The following is a 20,993-nucleotide window of genomic DNA, read 5'->3' as shown; positions in this document are numbered from 1 at the left end:
TGTAGGGAGTCTATGAAACAGAAAAATATGTGATTTGTACATGTAACTTCAAAATAACAACAACAGGTTTATTGTGGGAGATGTTGATTGGACAGAATAGAAAACGAAATGAAGGCAGAAGCCTATGAAACACCCAATGACCTCACCGTTAAATCGTATGACCCACTCTTAAAGCGTCATGCAACTACTTAAATGTGTAACAGATGGCTTCACCAATTGCTGTGCTGAGCCCCACTGAAGGTTAGGAGGAGATGAAATCCATGTAATTCCAACCTAAGGTGCTGTTGGAAAATGATTCAGAGCAAGTTGTTTTCCCTTCAGCCAATGTTGAAGCATAAATTGGCATGGAGTCGGAACAAGACAAATTTTCCCTCTTTCCCCCCAGTACATCCAACTGATGTTTTGACTTTGTCTCCTAAAAAGGCAAGGCTTCAAGTGTATCACCGACTCAAATATTTGTGGGTTATTTGACTGTGGAGGCCACTTTAGCATTTATGCATGTACAATTCTCCATAGGGTCACTGGATAATGATCAGGAGTGGAATCCCTGACTTGCTTCATTTTTAAAAATCTCTCGCCTTAACCTGGGGATGCTGACTTCAAATGCAGTGCCCTGGCTGTCAGCACAGTTGAGATCAGCTGCAAACAATGATCAGGGATTAGATATTGGACACTCATGGTTTACGTGATGCAAGAAATCGTCTATGTACTGAAATAATCCATGAACCACTGGGGAGATGCTACCCTATTTTGTTTTTCATTTATGAATATTAAATATAACACAGAGCAGGTTTTGAATTGAGCCTCTTGTTCTGAATTCGACAGCACTGGGAATTGAATTCTGCGGTTTATGCTAAGCAACAGAAGTCTTGTGTTACCCAGGAGGAGCAAGTGGTGGAACCAAGCAGCTGTGACTCAGTAAAATTGGTGCAATGTTGTCCATTCAAATGCAGCAGCCAATTCGCTATCCTCGCCTCCATCAAAGCACTCAATGTTGAATGCTTTGCAAGCTATCAATTTCTGAGCGCTATCAATCAAAATAGAGCAAGTCTTTCTTCATTTCTGCTGAATATTATAGAGCAGAATCAGAGAGATGTAATAAGCTAACAACGTGTATGGTGTTCTAAGCATTGGGAATGTTTCAAAACACGATACCAAAAATTATACAGTGGGTGGGAGAGAGAAGTCTTGTAGGAAGTGAAACAAAGATAGTATCAAAGTTGAGGTTTGAGGGCGGCTTTTGATAGCAAAGAGGGAGGTAGAAGGATTTTGGGGGGAAAATTTCAGAAGAACAGGGAACAGTTGATAAAAGGAGTGGCTGTCATTGGTGGAGTGGGGTCAGTTCAGAACAGAGTTGAGGAGGAACTTCTTCTCTCAGAGGGCAGTGAATCTCTGGAATTCTCTGCCCATTGAAATGGTGGAGCTACCTCGTTGAATATGTTTAAGTCACGGGTAGATAGATTTCTGATAGACAAGGGAATTAAGGGTTATGGGGAGCAGACGGGAAAGTGGAACTGATCCACTTCAGATCAGCCATGATCTTATTGAATGGCGGGGCAAGCTCAAAGGGCTAGATGGCCTACTCCTGCTCCTATTTCTTATGTTTCTTATTTCTTATGAAGTGGATAATGGGTAACATTTTATTAAAGGTATGTAGCTCATTTGCAGATATTTACATAATCTGAAAATGGGATCCAGATGAACATAGAGAACATAGAAAAACTAAGGCACAAACAGGCCCTTTGGCCCACAAGTTGCGCCGAGCATATCCCTGCCTATTAGGCTTATCTATAACCCTCTATCTTACTAAGTCCCATGTATGTATCCAAAAGTCTCTTAAAAGACCCTATCGAATCTGCCTCCACCACCACTGCCGGCAGCTGATTCCACGCACCCATTACCCTCTTGAGTGAAAACGTTACCCCTGACATCTCCTCTGTACCTACTCCCCAGCATCTTCCCCATGAAGATGGACAGATAATCGTTCAGGGTGCTTCAAGTGACTTCTCTCAATTTTAGTTTCATTTTCTTGCACAGTGAAGTTTGTATTGGACTAGAACTGTTGTGTAGCTTAAGGCAACTCAGAGTCTTAGCCACATTTGAATGCCTACTTCATTTTAAACTGTCTGTAGCTGGAGAATTAGGGTATGGTGGGTCAGTGAGGGATTTGACCATGGTGGCAAAGGACCTATCATTAAATTGTTTAAATGCAGCGAGTGGACCTTGCTGAGAGTAAGTGTACGGTGTTTGATGCAGTAGAGAACATGGGCTGCAGCATTCTGTACTTGTAGAATGGAGGCAGTGAATCCAGCAAAGGGGGTATTTAAAAAGACATGATGATGATGAAGGCAGGGACCAAGGTCTTAGGAGTGGTGGGGGCAGATGTGGAAGGAGGTAGGCAACATTGTGAAGGCAGAGGGAGTGAATCTGGGTATGAAAGCTGAGCTTGGGGGTCAATTTGGGTGCTAAAAACCTTCATGCTGAATTTGAGTGGCGGCCTGATGAAGACTAGGACAGCAGCATTAAAACTTTCGATTGCCTGTTGCCAATCTGGAGCGTAATAGCAGGCGAGTTGGATAGGATGGGGAACAGTGACTGCATCAGAGCCAGAGGAACCTGTTGACAAAACATCCATTCTTATTTAGTGATTTGTCTTTTTAACAATAATCAGAGAGTGATGTTGGATATTAGAAGATGTAAATATAAGTTTGTGTAGTCATTTAATTTTCCTGAATGCTGGGTAATGTTTTAAAAAAATGTAAAGATTTTGGGCCCTTTGGCCCAGCATGTATTTATAATCTATAAAATAAATGATGAAAAGGTTTTATTCAAATTGCTACTTGGGGCACCTGCTCTGAATGTAGTTAGTAGAATCATAGCATCGAATCCCTTCAGTGCAGAGGGAGGCCACTCAGCCCATTGAGCCTGCATCGACAACAATTCCACCCACGCACTATCCTGTAGCCCCACGTATTTAACCTGCAAGTCCCCTGACACTAACGGGCAATTTAGCATGGCCAATCCACCTAAACTGCACATCTTTGGAGTGCAGGATGACCCAGAGCACCCAGAGGAAACCTATGCAGAGATGGGGTAAGAAAGAGAGCCACCCAAGGCCAGAATTGAACCTGGCTCCCTGGCGCTGTGAGGCAGCAATGATAAACCACTGTGCCACCGTGCTGCCCTATTATTTGGGAACACTGGAGAAAGGGTCTGGTCCTTGCATACATATTCACAATAAGAAATTGGAAATGCAGGATAACATTTCTGGAGCAGTGATACAAAATATGCTGAACACAAAATGGCTACTTAGATTCATGGGATCATTTGGTTACAGGAATCAAAATCTGAGTCCATTTCTCCGAATGGCTTTGACATTATTTACTTTGGTGCCAAAATCTTGCTGTATGCCCAAAAGATTAATGGGCATGGGCAAGCATGCCCTCAGTTTGTATTGTAACAAATCAATTTGTATTTTGATTGAAGGCAATATTTTGAAGAAACCTAGTTTAATGAAGACTATAACCTGCTACTTGGAGAAGCTGTCCCTCCAGCTGTACCCAACACTGGAGAAATTCGAAGAGGAGCTGGTGGAATTGCTTAATGCAGACAGATTACTTAAGGTATGGCAGAGCTTCTGAAAATTGCTGGCTTTGTACTATTTTGTTATCATTTTGATCCTTCACTTGCTGTCTCTATTGCTGTTCCCAAATGACACAATTTGCCGGTGGGGTAATGGTTATAGGAGACCTTCTCTGTTTTCGCTGTATGTTATTCAGTTAGTTCACAGCAACAGCTCCAACTTTCCTGGTTACAAACTGCGCGAGCCGCGTGTTAGCCCATCTGTTCGCGTTCTGCTGCAGTGCGAGCTTCAGGATAACGTAAGTAACGTCGATAATCGGGTTGACAAATTTATTGAACATATCTGTAAAGGGGATCTGAATTCGACTAACAGATAATTGTTCGGATTTTTCAAGGGACCTTTCTCAACTTCAACTTCATTTTCTTGCACGGTGAGGTGTTTATATTGGTTAAGGGAATAAAAATGTCACGTAACTTGAGGCGACTTTCAGTTTTTAATCATTTAGTCACATTTCAATGCCTTTCTCATTTATCACCTGTCTATCTCTCCCTTTAAGCAAAACCAGCGGCCGCCTTGGATGTGAACTTCTGAACTCCAGCCACAGCAAATGATATTTTAAAGGCTTCATAACTTCATGACGCTCCCAATCCCTCTCCAGACCTGCCCTCCCAATGCACCCACACCTCCCTCACCAATCCCCCCACACCCACCCCCAATTCCCCACACCTGCGCCCCCAGTCCCAATCTTCTGAATGAGGGTGGGTGTGGAGGCTTGGGAAGGAAGGTGTGGAGGGATTTGAAGGGGCAGGTGTGGGTGCAGTGGGAGGGCAGGTGTGGAGGGATTGGGAGGGTGGGTGTGGGGGGATGTGTGGGGGAATTGGAGCGGGTGTGGGGGATTTGGGAGGGCAGGTGTGAGAGATTGGGAGGAGAGATGCGGGGGAATTGGGAAGGCAGGTGCAGGGGATTGGTGGGGGAGGTCTGGGTGCATTGCGGGGGCTGGTGTGGGGAGATTGGGGAGATTGTTGGGGGTAATTGGGAGGACAGGTGTGGGGAATTGAGAGGGCGATTATAATCGCGGATTAGAGAAACATCTACAAATGGCAGTTTGCAATTTTGTCTGGTTTAGCCCTCCCAGAGAGAATGGGTTGAATTCAGTGTTGCCAACAGGATGATGAGAGCTTGCCTAGAAGCTGGAGAACTGGCGGGAGCCTGGGTCCACTGTGTTAGTGAAATCCTGCAGGATTAAGAGCCTGTTAGGTACTTAACTGACCAATGGCAGGCTTAGGACCCTGAGGTTCAGGACAGCAGAGGCAGAAATCCTGTCCCTCTTCCTCCTCGAGAGCTGCACACCTATCAGGCCAGCTGCTTTCCATTGCCCACCAGTACCAGTGGGAATGGTGGCACCGAGGATCACCAAGGTCATGGACGATGAAGATGGATGGGGGACGTGGGGAGGCGTGTCACTGGCTAAATGGGGCTAAGTGGGGTCGGTAGACTGGACAGTAGTGTGGCTCTTGGAGAACCTCCAACACCTTAGCCTGTCCTATCAGGTCTTTAGGGGCCCACTAAGCCAAACCCAACAGAGTTTGCTTTCCAGCCTTCCCATGTGGCGACTGCTGCTTCACAGCTCCAGGGTCCTGGGTTCGATTCCCGGCTCGGGTCACTGTCTGTGTGGAGTTTGCGCATTCTCCTCGTGTCTGCGTGGGTTTCCTCCCACAGTCCAAAGATGTGCAGATTAGGTTGATTGGCCATGCTAAGAAATTGCCCCTTAGTGTCCAGGGATGCGTAGGTTGGAGGGATTAGTGGGTATAATATGAGGGTGGGGCCTGGGGGGAGACTGTGTTCAGAGCAAACTCGATGGGCCAAAGGGCCTCTTTCTGCACTGTAGAGTTCTATGATTCTACGCCTCTCCTGCTGCTAGTTGGGCCTCATCTTGTGGTGGGTTGAGGCCCTTAAATGGCCAAAGGTGCTCACTCAACCACCCCAATTTGTGCCTGAACAGGAAGACCACCCGCAGTCATCCTGGGTTTAACTGCGTTGAGGTATCCCACTAAATTAAATGTCCAGAACACCAAACTCACCATGGCAGAGGGCATTAATTACCAGCCAGAATATAATAGCTAGCGGGCAATAAAACAAAAATGATCATCCATTAATATTAATCTAAGAATGCTGACCTGGAGATGTGGAGACAAGGATACAGACTCTAAATCATACAATTTTGCATCAGACTGAAATGGTTCTTTTGTTTAATAACATCGACAGACTGTTATCCCTGTGTATGTTTTAACCACAAAGTTAAACGTGGGCTTTGGGCAGGAGCTGGGTGAACAGAAAATGTGCTCACTGCCCTGAGTTTGAACCCAGGGTATTTTAACTCCTAGGCCTCAACTGCATGCAAGCAGTTAGATACTGACATGGTGGGAAGTGGGAGTGGCCAGCCTGCAGGAGAGGGAGCTTGAGGGCAGGAGAGAGGCTGCTAAAAGTGTAGAAAGGGGGAAAGGATGCTATTGACCAGTCGAATTTGATGTGCGTCAGACAGAGTAAAGGAGACAATGGGTGGGATTTTCCAGCCCATCTGGTCCCAACGACCCCCACTGCTGGGGGATGGGCGAGCCATGCAAAATGGTGTATTCTTCGGCAGGACTGGAAAATCCTGGTGGTGACCAGTGGCGAGCCGCCTCCGCTGCGGGATAACCTGCCACAGAAATCATAGAATGCCTACAGTGCAGAAGGAGGCCATTCAGCCCATTGAGCCTGCACTGACCACAATCCCATCCAGGCCCTATTCTCGTAACCTCACATACTTACCTTGCTACTCTCCTGACACTAGGACCAATTTAGCATGGCCGATCAACTTAACCCGCACATCTTTGGAGTGTGGGAGGAAATTGGAGCACCCGGAGGAAACCCATGCAGACGTGGGGAGAATGTGCAAACTCTGCACAGTCAGTGACTTGAGGCTGGAAAATTCTGGCCTGTATTTTGAAATGAAGCCTGCATTGCTTTTGATCCCAATGCTAGGAAAATAATTCACTTCAAAGGGATTCACCTGGTTTTACAACTGGAACCCTTTGGTATCGTCCCAAGTGTATCTATAGGATTCCATGTTGGACCTGTTCAGAGTTGTTAATACTATGACTTATAAGTCAGTACTTAATATTCAAAGTATTTATCTCCAGGGTTATTTCCAGTTTGAGCTACCAGACTGAGTTGCTGTTGTGGAGTTCTCTGGAGGCTAGATATTGCCAAAAACCTCAGACAATTCAAAGACTCATGAAAGCCAGTGTCCCAGTTAAAGGCATATCTTTTATTAACCAATGATCGATGGGGGAGTGAACATGGGGCAGTCCAATGCCTTGCTCCAAGAGAAGGCCTTGAACGTTCCAACACCACTCTGAGGTTGCAATGCATTGAACATTATACATTTCTCAAGTTTACGTTTCCTACCTTCCATTAGTTATGAACCAGTCATTTTCAGTACAAATCAATCGTTGTTCATACCTGTCAGATGCTTGAGCCAATTGCATTTTACCCTCTGACATCAGGGAGGATGCTTCCTCCCTCTATCACTGATGCTACTTCCCCTATTGCTTAGCAACCCCTGACACTTGGCTGCAAAGATCAAAGTTAATGTTCCCACCACTTGCTTATTTCAATGGCTGAACCAGACAGATATACATTCCTAGACCTGTCCTTATCTGAACAGTGTGAACAACCCTATTCATAAAGGGGCTCTGAGAACTTACTGTTGGTAACTTTTGTTGATAAGAAATATAATTCTGTAGTTTAATTGTTCCAAAGAACGTGGTTCCTTTCAATAAGGCTTCGTGGTGACCTGCTTTTGGCTAAAATGTACAAATATCTTTAACATACAGCTAAAATACACTAAAAATTCAAAATACATGTTTAAATCAGGGATATTTGTTCAAATCTCATTCTTAGTTGAATCTCTTACTGTGTTCATCTGTGTCTTTTGGTAGACTGTTCCCCTGTTAGCTTGTCAGTCTGATCTAAGGTCATTTCATTCATTGTTAGTATTTTATTAGTGACCTAAATCCCTGATTATTTGAAATTTATCAAACCTACTATGAATTTCCCCCACACTTGCTCATGGAAGTTTTATTCAGGTGAGAGCACTCAGCTTCTTTCTACTGCCATGAATCTATAGCAGAGTTCACATTATCATTGTTAGATTTATTCCAAGGGTAAGGGATGCAGTGTTGACTGGAGCACTCAGAAGTAGCGTCAGTTTTTTTTTTAAACTCGTATTCTTACTGCTGTCAAAGTTTAAAAGCCAGTCATGCTCCAAGTCCACAATTTATTTCAATGGTGATGTATCCTGCTGCATCCCTGCCATTTTTAGGTTTTAAATATGTTATATTGATAGTTTGATAAAACACTATTTTCTGATGAATACCTGAATTGGTCATGAGCTGCACATATACAATGTTGTACCTTTCAAGTCATGACACTCTCTGTGCAAAGATACATGAGGGTTTCTTATCATAGCACACACAGACGCAAACAAGTTTCTTCTCCCAAGTTTGCATTTTCAAAGAAGCATTACCTTTACAGTCTGGAGATTTAACTAGGTGTTTTATATATTAGCAATGTAGGCAGCACAGGATGAATTATTCATTTCAAGGCAAGTGAGATGAGGAGAATACGTTGTTGATGTAATGGAAAACTCAAAGGATTACGCATAATTAGTCATGATTTGGCATCATGTAGTGCTGAATGTAGTGACTGGGCTTCTGAGAGTAAAATCTACAGAACTAATTGAAGATTAAGAAGTGATCTTCAGAGGTTGCTATTGTACAAAGAATATTTGGGATAATTGGCTGGAGAATCTAAGTTTGTGTGAACTATTGTGGGAAGAAATTCTTAACCATCACATCATGGTTGCTTTAAAAATGCATCCTATTCCCTTTTGTAACATGAGAAATACCCGAAAGGAAGATGATGAAAATGTACAAGTGTTTATTTATGATTTGGGGAGTGAGAGAGAATAGTAGATACTTAAGAGTGATTTGTGAGCTGAGATCGCATTCAGGATTTAGATGAAATTTTAAATCGCAGGACTAACAGATATATCTGCCTGGAGATGAGGTTATTACCCAATGGTCATTTCTGATGCCTTTCTTTAAATATATATTTCTGTTTGAATGAGTGGAGCTGCAGTCTAGAGACCCACCCTGTTGCACAAGGAGCATTTCGAAGGAGAAGTTCAAATATAAATGCCTTAATGCTCAGCTCTGAAGTGCCTTCTTCTTTGTTAGTGTTATGACCCACAGATCATCTCTAGTCACACGGTGTCCAGGCCCAAACTGTCTCTTACCTGCATAATGTTGGAACAGGAAGCTCCACCCAGGCAAGGAACCCTATATCTGATACTGGCTCCATATCTAGCTGCTCCATATCAACTCTTCCCTCTCTCACTCACTGATACACACAGTGGGTTAACTGCAAAGCGACATTGTAGTATAAATATCATTCCTCCCCCTTCCACAAGGGGGGGGGGGGGGTCACTCCTCAAACCTCCTGTGTTTGAGGGAAAACAACCCTAGCTTATCCCAAAGGCGGTGATTCATTCTGCGGGATAATGCCAGTGATAGCTTATCCTGGCCGATTTTTACTCTACTCGTTTTGAGCCTTGATTCATGATGAGACTTTCACGGGCTACTTTGCATGATTCTGGCTACTGCTAAAGGTCAAACAAAATTAACTTTATAATTTCCACTTTATCTTCCTGTCTATTGGTAAAACCATTTTCATGATAAACGTTGGAAACTTTGGTGAGCAAAGTAGATGTAGCTACTGTTTATTGGTTGGCCAAGTCCAAAACAGACCAGCCCTTTGATCAACTCTGCGGGTTGCATTAGAATTGCTTGATTACTTTTGCGTTGTAGATGTGCTTGTACTAAGCCCCCGGAGTATAAATATCACAATTTCCCACATGGGGAGATAACAGTGCTTCAGGGACCTAAAACATTTGGGTGGGATTTTCCAGGTGTTCCCGCCGGCAGGGTTATCCAGTCCCCCTGACGGTGAGCACTGCCGCAGGTTCCCCGGTGGCTGATAGAAGCAGGCGTGGAAGATTCTGTTGCTCATTAATGGCAGTCATCTACATTGCCGCAAAACGCACTGGGGCAAATTTTCCCATTCCAGTTACCATGGGGATTGTAGTGGGTGAGGAGTGGACCATGGAAATCATAGAAATCATAGAAACCCTACAGTGCAGAAGGAGACAATTTGTCGGTGAGTCTGCACTGACCACAATCCCACCCAGGCCCTACCCCCATAACGCTACATATTTACCCACTAATCCCTCTAACCTACGCATCTTGGGACTCCAAGCGGCAATTTTTTTTTAGCACATCTTTGGACTGTGGGAGGAAACCGGAGCACCCGGAGGAAACCCACGCAGACACAGGGAGAACGTGCAAACTCCACACAGACAGTGATTCAAGCCGGGAATCGAACCCAGGTCCCTGGAGCTGTGAAGCGGCAGTGCTAATCACTGTGGTACCGTGCCGGCAAGGAAAGGTCTGTTGATCGCGGGCGGGATTTTCCGGTTTCGGGATGAAAGTGGCCGGAAAATCCCGCCCATAGTGTGGCGAGTGGGGTGAAAATCCCATCCGATTTTTCTCTCCATAGATGCTGTCTGACCTGCTGAGTGTTTTCTGACATTCATTGTTTCTATGTCGGATTTGCAGCATTTGCAATTGAACACTTTGGATTTTGTGATTTCGTTTGTTCCCGTTTGACTATGAAGTGCAGAAATCTGTTTTGTTTTCCGCACAGAATGATCAAGTTTCTGATGGAAACACAGTCGTTATTCAAGAACGAAGACTCCATGTTTGTGTTCACAACGGCTGGTGCTATGTTCAAAAGCCACAGGTGGTAGTTTTGATACCTGGGATGATAAAGAGAAAATCCGTGAACCTCTCCAAAAGGTAAGCTTCATTGTAAGTGAAGTGTTTATTATATTAAATGCCAAGCTTCGCTCAAAGATGTTCACCATTGTTAAGGCACAAAAACTGAGACACTATCTAAGCCACTAAATTTTGTATTCGCCAATAACTCCAAGTAAATTTGCAATGTTATAGAATCCCTACAGTGCAAAAGGAGGCCAATTGGCGTCTGCACCGACCACAATTCCACCCAGGCCCCCTCTCCGTAACCCTGTTAATCCTCTGACACTAGGGTCAATTTAGCATGACCAATCAATCTAACCTGCACATCTTTTGTCTGTGGGAGGAAACCGGAGCACCCAAAGGAAACCCGCGCAGACACGGGGAGAATGTGCAAACTCCACACAGACAGTCACCCGAGGCCGGATTTGAACCTGAGTCCCTGGCGCTGTGAAACGGGAGTGCTAACCACCGTGCAGCCCACCACTGAGTTTCTCATCCTGCTGGTCGCACGCATCGCCACGGGCATCTCAGAATCAACGGAAAATCAATTCATGCCAACTTAGTTTTCAGGAAGAACCACTTGAATCTGCAAGCAATTTATTGCAGGGATAAAAAAGCCTTTGTAAGTTGAGCTGTCAGAGCTAAGTTTGTGTGAACCATTATTACACAGTTGGCTGCTTTAGTTTTGTTTCTGGTAGCTCTGAAAATGATACAGGTTAGTCAGATGGGAAGAACATTGGCATATGGAATTTAACCCTGACAAATATGAGGTGATATATTTTAGGGGGCCGAATGGCCTCTTTCTGTGATGTAAAACTCCAAGACTTGTAAGTATTTTCAATTGCTGCATAAGTTTAATGGAGGCCATTTCCCAAGTGACAGTGAGTTATGGCAGTTCTTATCATAATGTGAAAGGTCCATAATTCACAAGTTAATGAAATTGTGAATATGCTCTGATGGTTATTGGCATGAATTAATATACTGCTGGAGCTTTGAGTTAATGATGCGGTAATCAGTCTTTTAAACTTGACCTTAAAGGAGGACCTATTCCTAATGATTTCACTCATCCCCTCTCTTGATTCTTTAACCCTCTAATTTTCTCATTATGATTTTAATCCTTTCTAGAAATCTTAGATCTTGAACACATTTACACAAGGCACCAATGAGGTGCTTCCTCTTGCACCTAAGAATTTCGGGCTGTGTGGATACTCACCTAGGTGTGAGAACGTATTGCTCTTGTGCTTTGTTTAGCTCATGTGGAGGTTGCTGGGCTAGATAGATTTTTTTTGTCCTTCCCTAATTGCCTTTGAGAAGGCGGTGGTGAGCTGCCTTCTTAAACCGCTGCAGTCCATGTGATGTGGGTACACCCAGGCTCTGCCATCTCTCATCTTGCTACTCAGATGGTTATGTCCAGATAAACATTCAGAACTCTTAGGAAGCCTACAATTTTCTTCGCCAAGGTGCCAATGCTTGTGGAAGTCAAAAGTCCCAGTCAGTGGAGCGCTAAGTCAAACAACGAGACCCCAGGTTTGATTTCTGGACTGTGTGAAGTGAATGCTCTCAGTTTGACTGCAGGAGGTCTCTCAAATTCATTGTCACTATTGCAGAGTATGCACGTTCTCCCCATGCTTGCATGGGTTTCCTCCAGGTGCTCTGGTTTTCTCCCACAGTCTGAAAGACCTGCTGGTTAGGTGCATTAGCCATGCTAAATTCTCCCTCAGTGTACCCCAACAGGCGGCTAGGGGATTTTCACAGTAACTTTATTGCAGTGTGAATTTAAGCCTACTTGTGCCAATAAATAAAAATAATAATAAAAATTCATCTTTTTAATTGTAATGAAATTGTGGGAGCTGAGGTGCTGGAACTTGCAGCCCCTTACAAACACAGATTTTTAACAAAAGGCAGAAGTTCGATTGCAACCAAAAGAGAAAGTGTCGGAAAATCTTAGCACATCTGGCAGCATCTGTAAGATGAGAAAAGAGCTGGTGTTTCGAGTCCAGAATACCTTTGTCAAAGCTAAACTTTTTCTCAAAGCAAAGCTTTGTCTCTTTCGGTTTCAGATTCCAGCATCCGCAGTAATTTGCTTTTATCCAGAAGTTGAATAGCAGTTCACTACTAAATAATAATTCTGTATAGATTGCGTTTGATTGGTGGAATATAGGGTGGATTCAGACAAGAAATTGAGCGGCAGACGCAAGTAGCTAAATGCATGTCAGAAAACCTGGACAGATATAATTTAATTTGGACAAAAAATATACCTTAGAGAAGTACGTAATAAGCAATCTGTTTCAGTGGAACACGCTCGGATTGGTGTTAGATTGATTTATACAATTCTATGCCATGCACTACCTGTGTTCCACTGATGTAGAACAGTTTATTTTCTTTCTGTAATTTACTTCTGCAGCTGTGCAGAACTTTAAAGGAAACTTGGACTATACTTCTCTATTGTGCAACGCCGAAGTAACTGTAAACATATACTGCTGCTTTCTCAACACATTGTTTTCTCTGCTGGGTATCTGTGTCAAACTGGGTCGGCATCATTTTGGAATTGGGCGTTGAGCAGATTCTGGAATACGATGACATGCAGTTCTTTTTGGGAAGCTGTCTTACTGGACCCAGTGTGAACTATACTCCAATTTGGTGTGAAGCTGGATTTAAAAGGTGCTTAAGAGGATCGGTGAAGCTTCTGAGCTCTTCATAAATTTGCTTCAGCGTAATTCTTTAAATAGTAACACATGAGTTAGGAGTAGGAGAAGGCCATTCAGCCCCTCACTGCCAATCTGATTGTGGGCCTCAACTCCGCACTCTGCTTACCAACCCCCTCACCTTTGTTTTTAAATACTTGTTAAATGTTTTAAGCAAGCAGAACATTGCAGGCTTATCAGCCGAGAAGAGAATGTACATACAGAAACACGCCAAGTTCTGAATAGGAATCCAGAGTACAGTACCCAGCTAGCTGACTGCAAATCACCCTCAGCACGATGGCACAGTGGTTACCACTGCTGCCTCATAGCGCCAGGGACACAGGTTCGATTCCGGCCTTGGGCGACTGTCTGTGAGACATTTGCACGTTCTCCCCATGTCTTCTTGGATTTCCTCTAGTTTCCTCCACAGTCTGAAAAACATGCTGGTTGGGTGCATTGGCCATGCTAAATTCTCTCTCAGTGTACTCAAACAGGCACCCGAGTGTGGTGACTCGGGGATTTTCACAGTAACTTCACTGCAGTATTAATGGAAGCCTACTTGTGCCACTCATGAATAAACTTAAAACTCTGCACCTACTTGCTGCTCCTAGCCCACTCAGAATAGTTGTTTTGATATTCCGGCATAAAGAAAATGAACTTGAAGTATCCACCTGAGAATAGGGGAAGTGATGGCCTAGTGGAATTATTGCTAGACTATCAATTCAGGACCTTAGCTAATGTTTGGGGATCTAGGTTTGAATCCTGCCATGGTAGATGGTGGAACTTGGATTCAGTAAAAATATCTGGAATTAAGATTCTACTGCTGACCATGAAACTATTGTCGGAAAGCCCAACTGGTTCACTAATGTCCTTTAGGGAAGGAAATTTGCTGCCCTTACCTGGTCTACATGTAACTTCAGAGCCACAGCAATGTGGTTGACTCTCAGCTGCCCTGTGAAATGGCCAAGCAAACCACTCAGTTCGAGGGTAACTCAGGATGGTCAATAAATGCTGGTCAGCCAGCGATACCCATGTCCCACAAATGAATAAAAAAAAAAATCACGCCGCTATAAAAGCAAATTATCATTCATTATATGGTAAAGATGAATTATTTCTGTTTATTTAGTTGTGACCATGTTTCATAGGTAGAGCTAAAAGGATAGACTGTGCATTCACCCTTTTATACAGGCAGCGAGGAATCGTTGCTGAAAGGTTCATTAAGATTCCCTGTAATCGTTCTCTATCAAGTAGAACTGTGGTTCAGTAGTAAATACCATTTTTAATTTCCTCCCTCTTGTAAGCGTATAAGAGAAAATGATTTGCAGTTGTGTGTCTAATCAGGAGAGAAACATTTTCTTGAGAATGTGTTTTTGAGAAGAGGATCAAAGGATAGAATATTATTTTGATTCTGGAAGTATCTCTGTTTATAGTACAACACAGTTTATGGCAAGATCTGAAATGGGAGCACAAGTTGGCCAAGCTGAATGGGATTAAATAAATCAGTGTTGACTGCAAGGCACTTGTAGGTGTGATTAATGGCAAGCTCCCTTAATGAAAAATGATGTTTCTTGTTTCACTGCAGTTTGCCAAAGAAGTCTCTAGTTCTCAGGAGCCATATCCAGCTGAAAGATTTGGTAAAACACCCAATGTACTGCATTGTTTTCCACCTGGAGTATGTATTCTCCAGCTCCGCAGGAATAGATGGGAAGGTGAGTCAATGAATCCTGGATTTACTTGAACTGCAACATTCCTGTGACGCGATTCTAGAAGTAACCATGTAACTGCTATTTGATGTTAGTTATCTAGGATTTAACTTGAGTAGGAAATTCCCTAGGGCCCATCAGGATCAAGCTGCCTGTTTTATATTTCAAACAATGCTTATTCGCCATCTGTCAGTGACCATCAATTGATATATTCTCCATGGCAACGCCTCTATGAACCAGAGGCCAACCAATCAGCATTCTCTTCCCCTTATATAGGTACTTTTGCAAAGTGTCCTGATGAGTGCAAGAGGAAAAGCGTTGCCTTACTGGTGTCATTCATTAGTGAATATTCCCTTCCCCTCAGTTGTGGAGGATGTTCTACTTCTATTGGAGATTTAATCCTGAAATATTAACTATTTTTGTTTGAATATTGATCAGCCCACTGCAAAAATTTTGTTTTTATTATCTGATTTTCAGCACTCAATATGTTAATTTTATTCTCAGTTGAAATGGACATTTGGTGACATTCTGTTTAAAAAAAAATGCTTCTTTAAATTTCGACCCAAATTAATGAGAGTAATAGTAATGAATGATGATAACTGTTTCGATGTGATGTGGGAGAACTCTCAGCAGTGACAGTGGCTACCCCCCTATAGAGCACTTCATCAGGAGCTGAGGACAAAGGTGAAACTGCTTGTTACAAACACTTGTATGACTGACGTTTTAGTGGTACAGACCCAAGGGGCTGAATGGCCTAAATCTGCTCTTATTTCGCGTGGTCAAATGCAGATATGGCATGTAACGTGATTACAGAATATTCTGCGATTAAAAAGCTTTCTATTTGGGTCTTGACTTTTGAAAGTCATCTCTCTGACCTCAATTAGCCCTTGCCCTGGGCAACTCAGCTAAGATCTGAATCTTACCACGTTGAAACCTCAAGCATGCACCTTCATTCTACCATTTCAGTCCAGTTGCTGGAAATAGGTTTTGTAGAATCATGTCTTACTGGCGAAACATGGGTCTGTTCCCACAGCTAAATGACTTAAAAGGAGACCATAAGATCCGTATATTATATTCCTGATTCTATGCTACACTGGAGGCTCTTTTACAAGCGAATAGCTTAGAATATTGAACCAAATGTTCTATTTGCTTTGAGGTTTAAAATGACTGTAGTCAATCAACATAGCTTTTTTTCTGTCCTGGTGAGAGTTCCTCATTTTAAGAGTGCAGTGGTGACCGTGGATACAAAATCCACAGTGGAACTCTGAGTTGGGTCTCCCAAGTTCAGACAAGCAAATGCCTCTTGAAAGAGAAAAATTTAACTCATGGCCAAGTTGAAAGTTGCGATTTAAAAGTGACCAGTCCATCAACTAGTACTGGATTTTATTAGAGACTGGTCTCTTGCAACGTTGGAAATTAATTCCAAGAGGTGGAGCATATTGTGTTCATCCGAAGATACATGTTTCGGGTTCTATTGCGATTGACCTCAGTGTGACCTGTGCAAGGCCAGTTCATTGTATAACTCTGGTCTGCTAAATGCACAATCAGTGGAAGAAGGTTTGAGTTGGTAGCTGCAGTATAGCAATAATTCAGGATTTCCTCACTGCCTTTCTCTTTGATATCCTCACACCAGGCATTGCCCAGACAAAAAGGATTGACAATCAGTCTTCCTTAGACTAGGGAGTGGTGCCAGAGGATTGCAATTATTACATTCTTCTTCAAAATCGGGTGTGAAAGTAAAACCAGTGAGTTTAACTTTCGTGGTGGGGAACTCCTAGAAACAGTAATTCGGGACAAAATTAATACTCACGTGGACCAGTTAATTAAGGAAAGCTGGCATAGATTTATTGAGGGAAAATCATATTCAGCTCACTTGCTGGAACTTTTTGAAGAGATAGCACAGCGGGTTGATAAAGGCACCGCTGTTGATGTGGGGTACATGTACTTCCAAAAGGCAATTGATAATGCCACACAATTGACTTGTGCGCTAAGTTATAGCTCACGGAATAAAAACGACATGGATGTGGAATCACATGACAGAAAACAGAGAGTAGTGATTAACAAATGTTTTTCATGCTGGAGAAAGGTTTGGAATGGAGTTTCTCAGGGGACAGTGTTGGGATCCTTGGCTCTTCCTGGTACATATCACTGACCTAGACCTCGGTGTACAGACACAACTTCAAAGTTTGCGGACTTTATGAAACTTGGAAGCATTGTGAACTGTGAGGATGATGATGTAGATCTTCAGAAGGATTTGGACAAGTTGATGGAATGGGTGAACAAGTGGCAGATGAAGTTTAATGCAGAGAAACGTGAAGTGATTCATTTTGGTAGGAAGAACCTGGAGAGACAATATAAACAAAAGGCACAATTCTAAAGGGCTTGCAGGAGCAGAGGGACTTGGGTATATATGTGCATAAGTCATTGAATGTGGCAGGACAGGTTGAGAGAGCAGTTAATAAAGCATGCAGTATTCTGGATTCTATTAATAGGGACATGGAGTACAAGAGCAAAGAGATTTGTTGAATTTATACAAGACACCAATTCTGCCTCAGCTGGAGTATTTGATCCAGTTCTGGGCACTGCACTTTTGGAACAATGTGAAGGTGTTAGAGAGGATGCAGAAAAGATTCACAGGAATGGTTCCAGGGTGCGGAACTTCAGCTATAAAGATAGCTTGGAGAAGCTAGGAGTGTTTTCCTGGCAGCAAAAAAAGCTGAGAGGACATTTGATAGAGGTATTCAAAATCAAAGGGATCTGGACAGAGAAGATAGGAAGAAACTGTTCCCATTTGTGAGAGGATCAATAACAAGAGGGTAGAGGGAAATTGATAAAAGAAGCAGAAATAATATGAGGAAAAATCTTTTCGATACCGTGTTGTGAAGATCTCGAATGCGCTGCCTGAGATTGTGGCAGAGGAAGGTTCAATTGAAGCATTCAGAAACAATTCAGAAGGGAATTAGACTGTCATACGAAGAGAGGGAATGTTTAGGGAGAAATAAAATGTGGGTTAATGCCACTGAGTGAATTGCTCATTCTGAGAGCTGGTGCATAACGATGGGCTGAATGGCCATCTTCTGCGCGGTGACAGTTCTGTGATTCTGCGACGTGCCTCATTATCTGCCAGTGCCGTTCTGAGGAAGCTGCCTGAGTGGCAATGGATGCCACTCTAACTGAGATTCCATCTCTCTTTCTGCAGCACTGTCCCTGGTTTCCAATGACTCCCTCGTTTATTAACTCAACTTGTAAGAATATGCCTTAGTGACCATAATAAATATACAGTATATATGCCTAGTGCATCTTGTGCTAACCTTTTGCTGCCTTTTAGTGTCATATCACTAAAGAAGCCAGCTATGAATCCCTTGGAAGTAGTGGATCTGAGTCAGTTCCGATATAATTTTGGAGCCAGTTGCAACAAGTTCCTCAGAGTACCAAAAACCGTTGACCTGGCAAAACCTGTTCTGGTCCACTCCATGTCCATTTGCATTTATGAACACTGTTCATTGTAAATTAAATTGCATTGACAACTGGCACCGCTCTATGTTATAGTTGACAGCAGGTGTTTGTCCTTTGTTATCGAAGATGACCGTGACATGAACTAGAATTCATTGTGTTAAATTTTGGGTGTGATGTGTTTAGAGGTAGCTAATCGAGCACCAAAATATTTGTTGCATGTTGGACATGCATGTTGATGCGGAGGAGCTGCTTATGGCTCTGGACTTGTGAAACTGATGTTTCCGATGAGTCACTGTGTGATTCCACTCTGTTGATAGGAGGTGACGTCCTTGCTGATAATACTGTGCCACATGTAGATGGCAGTGTAAAAGGAAGATAAGATCTCAGAATGAACAGTAAGCCCCACTGGTGTCTGAAGGAGGCTGGTTATACGATTGCTAACAGATACATTACTGAAGAAAGGTGAATGCTTTACCCCAGAAATTTCATTTGAGTGACGTTAGGTGGCACTATTGCATGGTTTATTAAGTGATAAAGCTTGTGCAGAGAGGGGGGAAGACTTGATCTGCTTGATATTACAGCTAAATGATTGCAAGTGTTTGAACTAATTTATGAACTGCTAAGTAATTCATGCTGGGCCCTAAATTCTAACTTACAACATAGATCTATTTACGCATGCCCTAATTCATTTTGGTTGGATAACTCTGCTTAACATATTTTGCAAGGCTGGTGCCATTTTAGTGCATAAAATGTAATCAAGCGACGTATCTTGTTTAGAATCTTTATGGAACATTTCTGATTAATTAAATGGTACGTTAGAGCATTTCATCACTGCTACAGGTCACTGGGCTGTTCTGATTACTTCTTTAGAGACACTTTGTTACTGTTAAACCTGAAATGTATTAGCTATAAAAATTCATGATACTCTTAATTTGATGTCAAATTTAGCAAATCCAACGAGCCTCATAGAAGCACAGTCATTACTTTACTGCAACAAACATTGCTTAATGCATGTTCTGAGCATTGAGAAGCTGGATGATCAGCTTATGCGAAAGAATACAGAGTAAAGGCCACTGACTTTCCCATTTTGCTCCTTGATTTCTGAACAACTGGGGAGAGTATTGAATTAGGAAAGGTCACTGGGTTCATGAAATTAATACACAGACTTTGAACAATTTGCCCTTAACCAAGGGCGACCAATCATCGGGAACTGACCTGTGAGCGAGACACAGACCTCAAAAGCAGAAAATATCCCTCCATAACTCACATTATGAGACATCCGAAGATGTACTTGTAAAATGCGCCACTGCGTTCTAAGCTGCAGCATTCTCTTGATAACGGCTCTACTCTCTGGGAAGCACAGGAGCTCCTGTATTCACAGCATCTGTCCTAAAAACCTTTCGGTTCATTTTGAAATAGGAATTTATCCAACATTTAAAAAAAACCATTCACCTTTTTTTAAGGAGCAGTTCTGCACGCCCAAAAGTTTGTGGAGAGAAGTTCTGATCAGTGATGTCGAGACTTATTTTGGAGTTACACACCATGTTTGGTATCTGCTTACATTTAAAGTATTCTCAAATCTCAGTGTTTGAAAGACCTGTGACGGTGGCACAGTGGTTAGCACAGCTGCCTCACAGTGCCAGGGACCCAGGTTCGATTTCCAGCTTGGGTGACTGACTGTGTGGCACGTTCCCCCCATGGTCTGCTTGGATTTCCTCCAGGTGCTCCGATTTCCCCCCACAGCCCAAAAGACCTGGTGGTTAGGTGCTTTGGCCGTGTTAACTTCTCCCTCAGTGTATCCGAACAGGCGCCGGAGTGTGGAGACTTGGGGATTTTCACAGTAACTTCATTGCAGTGTTAATGTAAGCCCACTTGTAATACCAATAAGTAAGCTTTAAAACTTTATGTCCCCACTATTCTCCACTGAAAATAAATTCAGTTTCCTCCTCGTGACTTAGAGCGATGACCTCCTGAATCACCAGAATTTTTGTTTCTGGAATCAAATCAAAAAAGTGCAAGCTCCACACAGACAGTGACTCGAGGCTGGAATCGAACCCAGGTCCCTGGTACTGTGAGGCAGCAGTGCTAACCACTGTGCCATTGTGCTGTCCCCAGACAGAGAAAAACAATACATACCTAATGGCAATGTTTTAAAGAAGGAGGTGACTCAAGAGTTTGTGCATAAATTTTTGGTGGTACAGGAATCATGTTAACAAAACAATTAATAAAGTATATTGGATCCCAGGCTTTGTAAATAGAGATAGAGAATAAAAGCTAGGAGGTTATACTGAACCCCTTGTTATTCACTATAAAGACGTATAATATTCCTAACTTCTAACACACAAACTTTATTCAACTTCACGTTAAAGGAAAAGCCAATTTCAATATGTTGCAAAGATAGCTGCTCAACCTCCCCCATGTTTCAAAAACGGACTCACCGTCTAACAAAGGCTTTCAGGATGAAAAGGTATTAACGACACAAAATTGCCTCAATTGATAAAGGCAAGTGTCCCATATGCTTTTTTCACCACCCTACTAACATGCCCTTCTGCTTTCAGAGATCTGTGGACAAGCATGCCCAAGGTCTGTTTTGTTCCATAGAATTTCCTAGTGTCCTACCATTCATTAAGTACTTTCTTGTCAAATT

The 20,993-nt window shown here is 42.9% G+C and overlaps 1 protein-coding gene across 1 annotated transcript in view; it reads left to right on the top strand.

Moving 5' to 3' along the window:
- Positions 1-20,993, top strand: part of nphp4 (nephronophthisis 4) — a 406,773-nt gene that overhangs the window by 118,695 nt on the left and 267,085 nt on the right. The window contains exons 6-8 of the mRNA XM_080214939.1: positions 3,487-3,623; positions 10,391-10,542; positions 14,770-14,896. Of these exons, the coding sequence (XP_080071065.1) occupies positions 3,487-3,623; positions 10,391-10,542; positions 14,770-14,896 (416 nt within the window). The remainder of the gene's footprint in view (positions 1-3,486; positions 3,624-10,390; positions 10,543-14,769; positions 14,897-20,993) is intronic.

This window comes from Carcharhinus amblyrhynchos, chromosome 30, assembly GCF_965287045.1.
Source record: "Carcharhinus amblyrhynchos chromosome 30, sCarAmb.v2.hapA, whole genome shotgun sequence".
Taxonomy (NCBI): Eukaryota; Metazoa; Chordata; class Chondrichthyes; order Carcharhiniformes; family Carcharhinidae; genus Carcharhinus; species Carcharhinus amblyrhynchos.
This window is presented reverse-complemented; position numbering and strand designations above follow the sequence as displayed.